Source organism: Limulus polyphemus, unplaced genomic scaffold, assembly GCF_000517525.1.
Source record: "Limulus polyphemus unplaced genomic scaffold, Limulus_polyphemus-2.1.2 Scaffold650, whole genome shotgun sequence".
NCBI classification, from domain to species: Eukaryota; Metazoa; Arthropoda; class Merostomata; order Xiphosura; family Limulidae; genus Limulus; species Limulus polyphemus.
In genome coordinates, this window is record NW_013666260.1 from 64,084 (window position 1) to 75,204 (window position 11,121).

Genomic DNA, 11,121 nt, shown 5'->3' on the forward strand with positions numbered 1-11,121 from the left:
CTTGCCACAGTACACAGGGCAAGCTGACAGTTTCCTCGCCCTGCCACAGTACACAGGGCAAGCTGATGGTTTCCTCGCCCTGACACAGTACATAGGGCAAGCTGGTGGTTTCCTCGCCCTGTCACAGTACACAGGACATGCTGACAGTTTCCTCGCCCTGTCACAGTACACAGGGCAAGCTGACAGTTTCCTCGCCCTGTCCCAGTACACAGGGCAAGCTGATGATTTCCTCTCCCTGTCACAGTACACAGTGCAAGCTGATGGTTTCCTCACCCTGTCACAGTACACAGGGCAAGCTGACAGTTTCCTCGCCCTGTCCCAGTACACAGAGCAAGCTAATGATTTCCTCTTCCTGTCACAGTACACAGTGCAAGCTCATGAATTCCTCGCCCTGTCACAGTACACAGGGCAAGCTGATAGTTTCCTCTCCCTATCACAGTACATAAAGCAAGCTGACAGTTTCCTCTCCCTGTCACAGTACATAAGGCAAGCTCATGAATTCCTCGCCCTGCCACAGTACACAGGGCAAGCTGATGGTTGTTTATTATGTGAAGATTAATCTATATACTACTAAAACTCTGAGATTGTTTGTTTGTTGGCTTGTATGTAATTAAATACAGCAAAAACGGCGCACTATAGCGCCGTATTTGTAATGAAATGAGAATAAAACAAGTTTCGTTAAAATCGGGCCACGGATTACCGAGTTAGCGCCGTTTTTCGGGTCACTTTTATGAAAATTTCTAGCAAGAGTAATTTTACATCACCCTACCGTTCGCGCTCTTTACGAACCTACTTCCTTCAAATCTATTTCCCTGTCAATGTTCCCATCTTCGTTGAAAAATGAAATGGTATTTCCTTTTACTTCCGATCAACAATCAAATATATTTTCTTGAATTATTTAATAACACAAATGGATTGAAATATTGAATTAAATTATCTCAAAATAAACCTTCATATCGGCGCAGTATTGAAATTAGCTTGAATTCTTGAAATCTCTGAATAGTGGGTGACCCAACGGGTCACGGGTGGTCTAGTTTTAACCCCCGTTCTGTGAACTGAAGTTAATTTTTTGTTGTTTTTTTGAAGAAGTAAAAACTGTGATACATATATATTGAAAACTTCAGAAAAATGCTATTGTGACAACGTAGGGTACTATCTCAGGTTACGGGGCATTAGCCCCACTTTCAATAGGAAAGTACCCATATACTTATCCGACAACGACAATAATACATCCTTTTGTGCGCTATGCATAATATAACGTTTACCATCGTTGTCTAAGTTAGTAACCGCAACGATCACTTGAGTATAAGTATTAATAGATGCTAATCTTTTCTATTACTTATTAATCCCCACCAGTTGAAGTAACTATCTATATTATTCAAACTGAATGGTAACCAAGTTTTGTTGGTTACCATTCAGTAACCAACAAAAAAAACCAGTAAAAATGAGGGACTTCGACTCATTGAAAACTTCACAGGTACGGTAAATCCCTAGCAAGGATTTGACCACAACTAATCAATTTTTGTTTGTATATGTGGTTGCTAAACGATTAGAAGATAAGTTTCATTCATTCACCAACAATTTACTACTTCTTCAAATACCTCAGAAAGTGAGATGTTTCTTTAGTCTTTAATTAACTGAGACTTGTGTGTACGTGTTTTCACTAGAAAGTATTCAGTTGATTTAGATAACCAACTATGGTATTTTTTTTACCACCTGCTTGTCACGTGTGGACTGCTTAATAAGTAATTATGTTACAGGGGTGGTAGGCAGGCTAATTAATTTCATTATCTTTTACCATGCGCGATGGGAGAATTGTATCCATAAGAAATCTCCCCAAAACATTATACCCACATTTATATAAAAACATTTGACCACTTTACCTGATGACGTCAAGATGTCCATTTTTCGCAGCGAGGTGAATAGGTGTGGTACGATCATTGTCCAGAATGTCGAGAGAACTTTCCTCTAGTAACGAGTGACACCGTCCAGTCTGGAGTAGAACTTCAACAACCTAGAGGAATTAACATACAAAGGTATTTAATTTTACTAAATTTTGGAACTAAACTAAATACTGTTTTAAGCTTATAGTTTAATTAACACAGAAAACTTACACACCAAACAAAACGGAATTTTGTGCAAGAAAATTAATGGTTTGTCTCAAGAAATGAAATCAACTTCACGTAAGCAGGGTAGTACAGCGGTATATCTGCGGACTTACAACGCTAGAAACCGGGTTTCGATACCCGTGGTGGGCAGAGCACAGGTAGTCCATTATGTAGCTTTGTGTTTAACTATAAACAAACAAATTGCATACAAGGCACAAATGAGTCAGACACGAATAAACGCATATGATTAAACACATGAATTCTACTAAACACGCAAATTAACACACATAATTTAAACATGTATAACTTCCATTTACCACGGCAAGGAACAAAGCAATGCTTACAGATTTAGACACATAATATGATTAGAAGCGTAATAGTTTTCCGTCATGTCATTATAAAAAAACATTCACATATTTACATACACGTACATACTATTAGGCAAGTAACCTGTAATTCCTATTCACTGGTGTGTCCCACATGACGCTTCACACACCAACCTTCAGCAACAGGGTTATAAAGCTTGCAGTTGATGTGTCACACATGAAGTTTCATATACCAGTTCACAGCAACCACGTTATAAAATTTGAAGTTGGTGTGTCACACATGAAGTGTCTCACAGCAACCAGGTTATCAAACTTGCATTTAAATACAGACACGTAAACAGGAGTTCGAACCCTATAACTTCCATTCACCAATGACGTCAAAGTGATCCTCAGTCTACTATGTAACTACCAACAAACGTAGCAGTAAACAAAAAAACAAAACGTAATTTTTGTTGATATTATAATGACAGTCACACGAGCAATTTCGGTCATCTTAAGTAACACAAGCTGCTTCAAGATTCGTGTTCTTTAAATATAATTGTTTGTTTGTTTTTGAATTTCGCACAAAGCTACACGAGGGCTATCTGCGCTAGCCGTCCCTAATTTAGCAGTGTAAGGCTAGAGGGAAGGCAGCTAGTCATCACCCCTCACCACCAACTCTTGGGCTACACTTTTACCAACGAATAGTGGGATTGACCGTCACATTATAACGCCCGAACGGCTGAAAGGGCGAGCATATTTGGTGGGACGGGGATTCGACCTCCTTAACCACCTGGCCATGCCGGGCCCTTTAAAGATATACGTATAATAAATAAACAGAAAATACAGAATAACGAAAAATGATAAACCCAGCTGTTCCAGAAGGTAGACCTTTGTGATTTGACCAACTAAACGAATAAGAGAGTTAAATACTAAAAGCAAAGACCCTAAATAGCATTGAGATTTACACGCGGATTAAGAATAACGTTGAGTTAGTCCCTTTTTCCTCAATCTAACAACTCGAACATTTTACATACAGTTATATTTTAAGAAATATCTAAAGGTACGTTTTACACATTTATTTTTGCACCAAATTCAAAATGTTGAAATTAATTTACGTTTACAATTGATTCTTTTCTCTCATTGTGCTTTGTATTACGCGTAAAAAAAAATGGAACCGCTTTATTGATTTGCTAAATAAATGAAGCCCATAAAAAGTACTGAAAATAAAGAAAACGGAAAATGTCAGATAAAAAAAAATCCAGATTATTCTAGTGACGTGATATAGATTAATCATTATGGAAAGTAATTAATTTCATACTTAAAGAGATACTGTTCACTTTCAGGTATTCTACTAAAAGTTGTTCAAGTACGAAACCCGACATACATGAAAAATATAATTAGAGTTTTCTTGATCTGATGCAAATGCTGATAGATGGCGCCACAAACAAAAGAAAACTCCAAGTATAAGCATGAAGTATGAAATACGAGAAAAATAATATAGTTTTATATATCAAATCTGCACATATAATGCCACTAAAAAAAAAAGAAAGAAAGAAGAAAAGGAGCACTCCAAGTATAAGTACTTATTGCCCCAAAATACGTTCCAACACAGGACCCGAAGAATATATATACATATATTTATATAGCTAAAGACTCCACATTACTTTGTTAACAAATATTACTTTATTTTTTCTTTACGATAACAGGAGGAAACAGTGAAAGCAACACTATACAAACTCTATATCAGTCACTACACACCTTGAGCTTCCCGAATTCACAGGCCAAATCTAGAGGTGTTTTGTGTTCGAGATTACGCTGACTTGGGTTGGCACTACGACGTAGCAGCTGGCAAGCCTAGAGAATAATTCATAGTATTAGATTATATTTCTTGAAGTACGATCACAAAATGCCCAGGACTTATCATCCAAAATGTAGGAAATATAAGAATTTATAAATTTATATGTATAAGAGTAAATAGGAAATTGTACGGAAAGCATAGAAATATTTTATATGAAAGCAAAAAATAAAAAATAAAAACTCTCATATGATAGAAATATAATATCTAATGCTCTAATATAGATCATGAATAGATTGATTGAAAAAGTAAAAAGAGTAATCAGTAGTGCACTATTGCATAAAATATTGAATTATCGGCAATTCATAAACTGCCCTAACCCGGAACTTGAATTTCTAAGACTTGTGTACCTTTTTTGCTAGGAATATTATAGTAGAAAACATGGCTTTACCCCAAATTGAAGGAAATATAACAAGTGCCCTAAAAACATAGGAAAATATGAGTAAATCATTAAATTCGAAGTACTTACTGTAATAGAAGGCCTACGTATATAGGTAAATCAAGACAAGTTTACTGTTTTTAAAATCACTAAACACACAATGGAAACTTCTTACGATATTATTGTCAATTATTAACATCAATTATTACAGTTACAATATTTTCAACACAACACCAGCGGATCTCACTCACGTAAAGGTTACATAATTACGGAAAGAAAGGGCCAGCATAATGTGTAAATCCCATTGTGGTCCGCCGAAATAAACTAAAAAAAAAAATATGTGACTTTGCAAGCACAAAAGTTTGAATCTGTAAAAAAAAAAGACTCCATTCGCGAGACTTCCAAAAGTACCACTATTTGCTTACCACGTCTACGTGGCCGTGTTGACAGGCGAGATGGAGAGGTGTATCCCCGTGATTGTCTGGCTCGTTAACAGAAGCGTCGTACTGAAGAAGTAAGGTTACTGGACCCGGTTTACCCTGCCATGATGAATAGTGAAGCGGCCTCATCCCTGTGATTAAACACAAAACACACAGTTCTCTTAACACACGCAATATACGAATCTTTATGTAATAAGATAATAACAGAGTGGATACTAAAGCTGTTCTGTTTATCAAGAGAAAAGGGGTTATTTATCAACACCCCCCTCCCAGTCAAAATGTACCGCTTATCACGAATTAGATTAATTCATCTATAACTCATGATGCAAAACTGTCGGCCTGGCGGTTAGGGTCGCGGGTTCGAAGTTCCATCACCGAACATGCTCGTCCTTTCAATTGTATGAGTGTTATAATGTGACGATCAATCCCACTATTCGTTGCTAAAAAAGTGGCCCAAGAGATAGCAGTGGGTGGTGTTGACTAGCTGCCTTTCCTCTAGTCTATCACTGCTAAATTAGGGATGACTAGCATGGATAGCCCTCGTGTAGCTTTGCGCGAATTTCAAAAACAAACAAACAAAACTGTCGCTCTGACACTTCTTTGCCATAAATATGAGCAATTGTTTTTAACAGAAGTGAGTTGAAAAAACAAAAACGACTCGGAGCAGTTTTAAAATATATCGAATATAAGTTGCTCTCGGTGCTGAATTCTACAATACTCTGTAGGATGTTAAAGTTAGTCACTTTCCATGAGAACGAATACCGTAACTTAGTGTTAAATTAACAGAGCTACGTCAGGGCTATCTGCGCATAGCCATGTCTATTTGTGAAACGATATATACTAAATGGATGGTAGCATGTCAACAACACCCACCGCTAAAACTCGAGCTACTATTGTCCGACCCAATAGTAAGATTTGATCACCACTCCTATAGGACCCCAAAATCCGCAGCGCGCTTTCGCCGCGAACCCTAGGCTTCACAGTTCGGGCACGCTTATTACTAGGCCACGCCCAGTCCCAAACTTTTACTGAACAACAATTGTCGAGCTAAAACATAAAACATATGCCAAACTGTACCTCCAAAAAAATTCTACCTTTTAAACGCATATTTAGCACAACATCACACAAATGTCGTGCTCTTCAAGTACGCGTATAAGCTGTACAACTTAACACGTGAAACTATACAGCAAAATAAACGTATATACTATAAGACCAAATACGTTTAAATGCCGAAACACAGTAAAAAAAAATAAATATGCACAGTAGAAACTACTTTAATGTCCGCAGAACTTAATTTTGGAATTGAAAATACAAACACGAGTTATAACCGAAAACAAAATATTCGATATTCAGGGAGTTAAATATAATTAAAAACACTATAACCGAAACAAATAATTACGTTTTAAAGGTGTGTATTATGTAGAGAAACAAAAAAATCTCGACTAACTTCAGACACAAACTCATTCTGTACCTCAACACTCTATGAACCAGTATTATGGTGTTTACTGACCAAACTGCACGAAACGATATTTTGTATCTGGAAGACCTATCATCTAAACTTTAAACATAATAATATTAAAAGGCTCGTACATTGTGAAAGCTGCACAGATCTTTATTTTCCATTTTCCTCCTATACTAAGAATAATAAATTATATAAAAGAACGAAAAATTGATGATTCTAGGGTTAATCGCGCTTTACAAGAACCGTTTCAATATGCAGTAACTTGTCGCCATCATCCCCATAAAACGAAGGTTACGGTTAAGAAAACTCTTTGACCCCCCAAAAGACCAACAACGATTAAGATGACCACATTCTCTTCTGGTACTGTTAACCAGATAATAAACAATGATTTAAAGTTGACAAAGACTCAAAGGCCATAATAAACATGACCAATGAAATTGGAATCATAGCAACCACATTCGACCATATAGCTATCTAATTCATCCAATGGACTTCTGTGCCTTTGGTCTGCTTAAACGTGATCGTGGAAACTGACATCAATGAACAGTGCGAAAGTTTCAAGATAAGTGGTCTAAGACTGGTCTTACGTTCATCGCAAGAATCTTGTTTAAAGTGTAAGTTGCGACGGTGGATAATCATGGTCAATAGAAAGACCATTATCAAAGATGAAAGTAGTAATTCCAAGAGAACCACGATACCCGAAACACTGTTCTTATAAAGTTCGATTAACCCTTAGTAGTAACTGCCTTAAGCTGTATTTCTGAATGAAATACGTATTATCAAAACGACATATATGTTACGTATTTATTATTAAGTAATGGGGTATCATACATTGTTTCTTTTTCTTTATACTCTTTTCATATTTTATAAGAAAACTGGGGTCTAGAACTAGCCGTCCCTAGTTTAGCAGTAAAAGAATAGTGGGAAGTCAGTATCCACAGCCAACGAAAAGTGGGACTGCCTGTCACATTATAACGCCCCCACTCGTAAAAGGGGCGAGCTTGTTCGGTGAAGAAGATTCAAACCCGCGACCCGCAGATTGATAGTCGAGCGCCCTAACCATCAAGCCGTGCCACACCTATAAATAAAAATAACGTTTTCAACAATAACCTGTATATGGTGAACAGTGTTGGCGATCTTTAATAATAACTGTGTGAGAATATAAGTTGATTAGATTTTATGGTGCTGCTATGAATTCACTAGCATCCATGCAAGTCATGTACAATTTACTAATTAACAAACAGTTATGGATATGACAATGATACATCTGGTCCGTTATTCGATACTTTCAACCTAAACGTAAAGGAATTTAAACAACAAGTGAGTTAAATGGTCAAGACAGAGACCTTTAAAGCAAAATAACCAACAGAAAATCCGCAACAGGCAGGTTAGGGACAGTAAAGCAAAACAAATACAAGCGTAGTTCGTAACACAAAATCTTTATTCCGACGCAAACAAAGTGTTATGTTACCCAACCCGATCGAGCTTCTTTTTCTTCCGTTTCGTCTAGTTACTAGGGTTGACCGGGGTTTGACAACAAAGATTAGTCAACAGATGTTGGTCGAGATACTGGTCTATAGAAACACCCGGGTTTTTATGTTTTGCTCCAGCGAAACAAAGAAAATTAGATATTCCACAGGCTACATGCTCCAACCATTCTTCTACTTGAAACCTTACGCCAAGCCAGGTGTACATGCTTATGTATTGTCTCTATGAATTGGCCATCTTCCAAGAAATCAATACAGAAATACGTACACGCTAGCTTGAGACTTAAGGACACATGTTTACGTCTATGATATATTCAGTATTATTTCTTGGCACTTGTGTATAATGTTAAGATAATAAATAACATAAAACGTTAAAACAGATACATAATTTAAATTTTTTTAATTAAAGTCAATCAATGACCACTAAAAAATTGACTCTACATGTTTTGACGTTGCAACGTCATCTTCAGGAGTGAGTTGCAAGACATAATCGTGTCTTATGTATGTATATATATATATATATATATATATATATATTATTTGTTTTTGTTAAATAGGTCATATGACCTATCTACAGGTTTACAATTCCCACGTGAACATTTTAGGGAAGGTCACTCCACATTTTTGCATAAATATTCGCCGGACCTTTATCTCCACATAATAATACATGATATTTTTATATTTATTATTTCCAACGATTTACGAATATTATTGGCTATAATATCTTTTGGTTGAGCTAATATTACAGTTTTTTTCCCACATTACCATATGTTGTGTTTCATGTACATGTTCTGCTATGGCTGAATTTTCATTTTTGTTTTGTTTATTTCTTACATATCCTTTATGCTTCATTAAACGATATTTTAAATCACGTTTATCTGTCCAATATAATTATTTCCACATTCAGATTCAATTTTATAGATTCCTGTTTTTTTCCATTAATTGTATGTTATCTTTAGTATTACCTAAATTTTGCTTTATGTTAGTAATCAGTTTAGATACAGAATAATATATTTGTTGTTGTCTGAACACTTTAAATAAATTATTAGTTAAACTTGGAGTATTGGCAAAATTAAAGCTTCCTTTTGTTTTATAACTGGGTTTTAAAGTAAAACTTTGTTCAGTCGTTACCACATTAGTGAATTTCTTGACAGCTCTATCTATAATATTCGGGTTAAATCTTCTTTCAGCTGCTACAAATTTCATTAATAATAACTAATTTTTAAGTCTTCTTGTTTAGTACATATCTCCAAAATTCTATGGATACACGTGTAAAACGCAGATATTTTTGTGATATAACATGACATGATTCACGGTGTGTAAGCATCACAACGGAAAAGGGTTTCCGAAAAATAGATGTTTCTAGATTACCTTGTAAATTCCTTTTTACTAATACATCTAGGAAAGGCAAACTGTTACTTTTCTCAATTTCATAAGTAAATTGTATAGATAGTTCGATGCTATTCGAATAGCACGCAAACTCAATTAATGCCTTATTACCATATCTCCACACCAAGAATGTGTCATCTACATATCTTATCCAAATATCAGGTTTACATTTTGCATCATTTATGGCTGTACATAGGTGATATGACCAGTTTAACAACAACAAAAAAAAAAAGATATACATAAGACACGATTATGTCTTGCAACTCACTCCTGAAGATGACGTTGCAAGGTCGAAACATGTAGAGTCAACTTTTTAATGGTCATAGATCGGTCTTAATTAAAATGTTATTAATTGTGTACCTATTTTAACGTTGGGTGTTATTTGTTATGATATATTCAGTCAACGCGAATGTCGTAACTAACTATACGCAGAAACTGCATGAACATTTGTATAAAAAAATATCACTACAATATACCTGAATAAGATATATTCTACACTAGTCAAAGAATGGTGAAATTCCCCAGTATTTCAATCATTAAGAGGTTCAGACATGGTCATACCAATTTAAAACTGCAAACCAGATGGAGGGCAATCAATCAGCAGAACCCGCCGCTTTTTATGCGGCTACTCTTAACCGAATAGGAGGATTGATAGCCACAGTTATGATAACTGTGGTGCATGTACAGCGGCATATCACTGATCGAACTTGGGACTTACCGATCTGTAGCCCGACACGCTATTCTTCTGATAAAACTAAAATTTTCCGAAAACGGTATTCTTCAAAGACTTTCATTTGTCATAATTAAGATATTTAACAGCTTTCAAGAGTGCAAGTGTGTTTAAATGAAACAGACAAGTAAAGCGTTAAGCAGAGTAGGAACTAATATTTAATGTGAACTATATATTGGTGAATTTTTACTAATCATATTTTTTATCGTGCAACAGTTTTCTAATGTTACATATATCGAAAAACTATACTGTCATAATATACGTATATCGTGAAAGCTATACTGTCATAATATACTTATACCATGGAAGCTATACTGTCATAATATACGTATATTATGGAAGCTATACTGTCATAATATACGTATACCGAGGAAGCTATACTGTCATAATATACGTATACCGAGGAAGCTATACTGTCATAATATACGTATATCGTGGAAGCTATACTGTCATAATATACGTATATCGCGAAAGCTATACTGTCATAATATACGTATATCGCGAAAGCTATACTGTCATAATATACGTATACCGAGGAAGCTATACTGTCATAATATACGTATACCGAGGAAGCTATACTGTCATAATATACGTATATCGTGGAAGCTATACTGTCATAATACACATATATCGTGGAGGTTGTACTGTCGTAATATACGTATATCGAAAAAGCTATATTGTCGTAATATACATATTGTGGAAGCTATACTGACATAATACACGTATATCGTGGAAGCTATACTGTCATAATATACGTATACCGAGGAAGCTATACTGTCATAATATACGTATATCGTGAAAGCTATACTGTCATAATATACGTATATCGTGAAAGCTATACTGTCATAATATACGTATATCGTGAAAGCTATACTGTCATAATATACGTATATCGTGAAAGCTATACTGTCATAATATACGTATACCGCGAAAGCTATACTGTCATAATATACGTATATCGCG

General features: G+C 35.5%; 1 protein-coding gene across 1 annotated transcript in view; it reads right to left on the minus strand.

Moving 5' to 3' along the window:
* The window catches only part of LOC106459704 (caskin-2-like), a 145,629-nt gene that overhangs the window by 6,234 nt on the left and 128,274 nt on the right, over positions 1–11,121 (minus strand). The window contains exons 4-6 of the mRNA XM_013919351.1: positions 5,076–5,221; positions 4,175–4,270; positions 1,884–2,014 (exon numbers count right to left, since the gene is read on the minus strand). Of these exons, the coding sequence (XP_013774805.1) occupies positions 1,884–2,014; positions 4,175–4,270; positions 5,076–5,221 (373 nt within the window). The remainder of the gene's footprint in view (positions 1–1,883; positions 2,015–4,174; positions 4,271–5,075; positions 5,222–11,121) is intronic.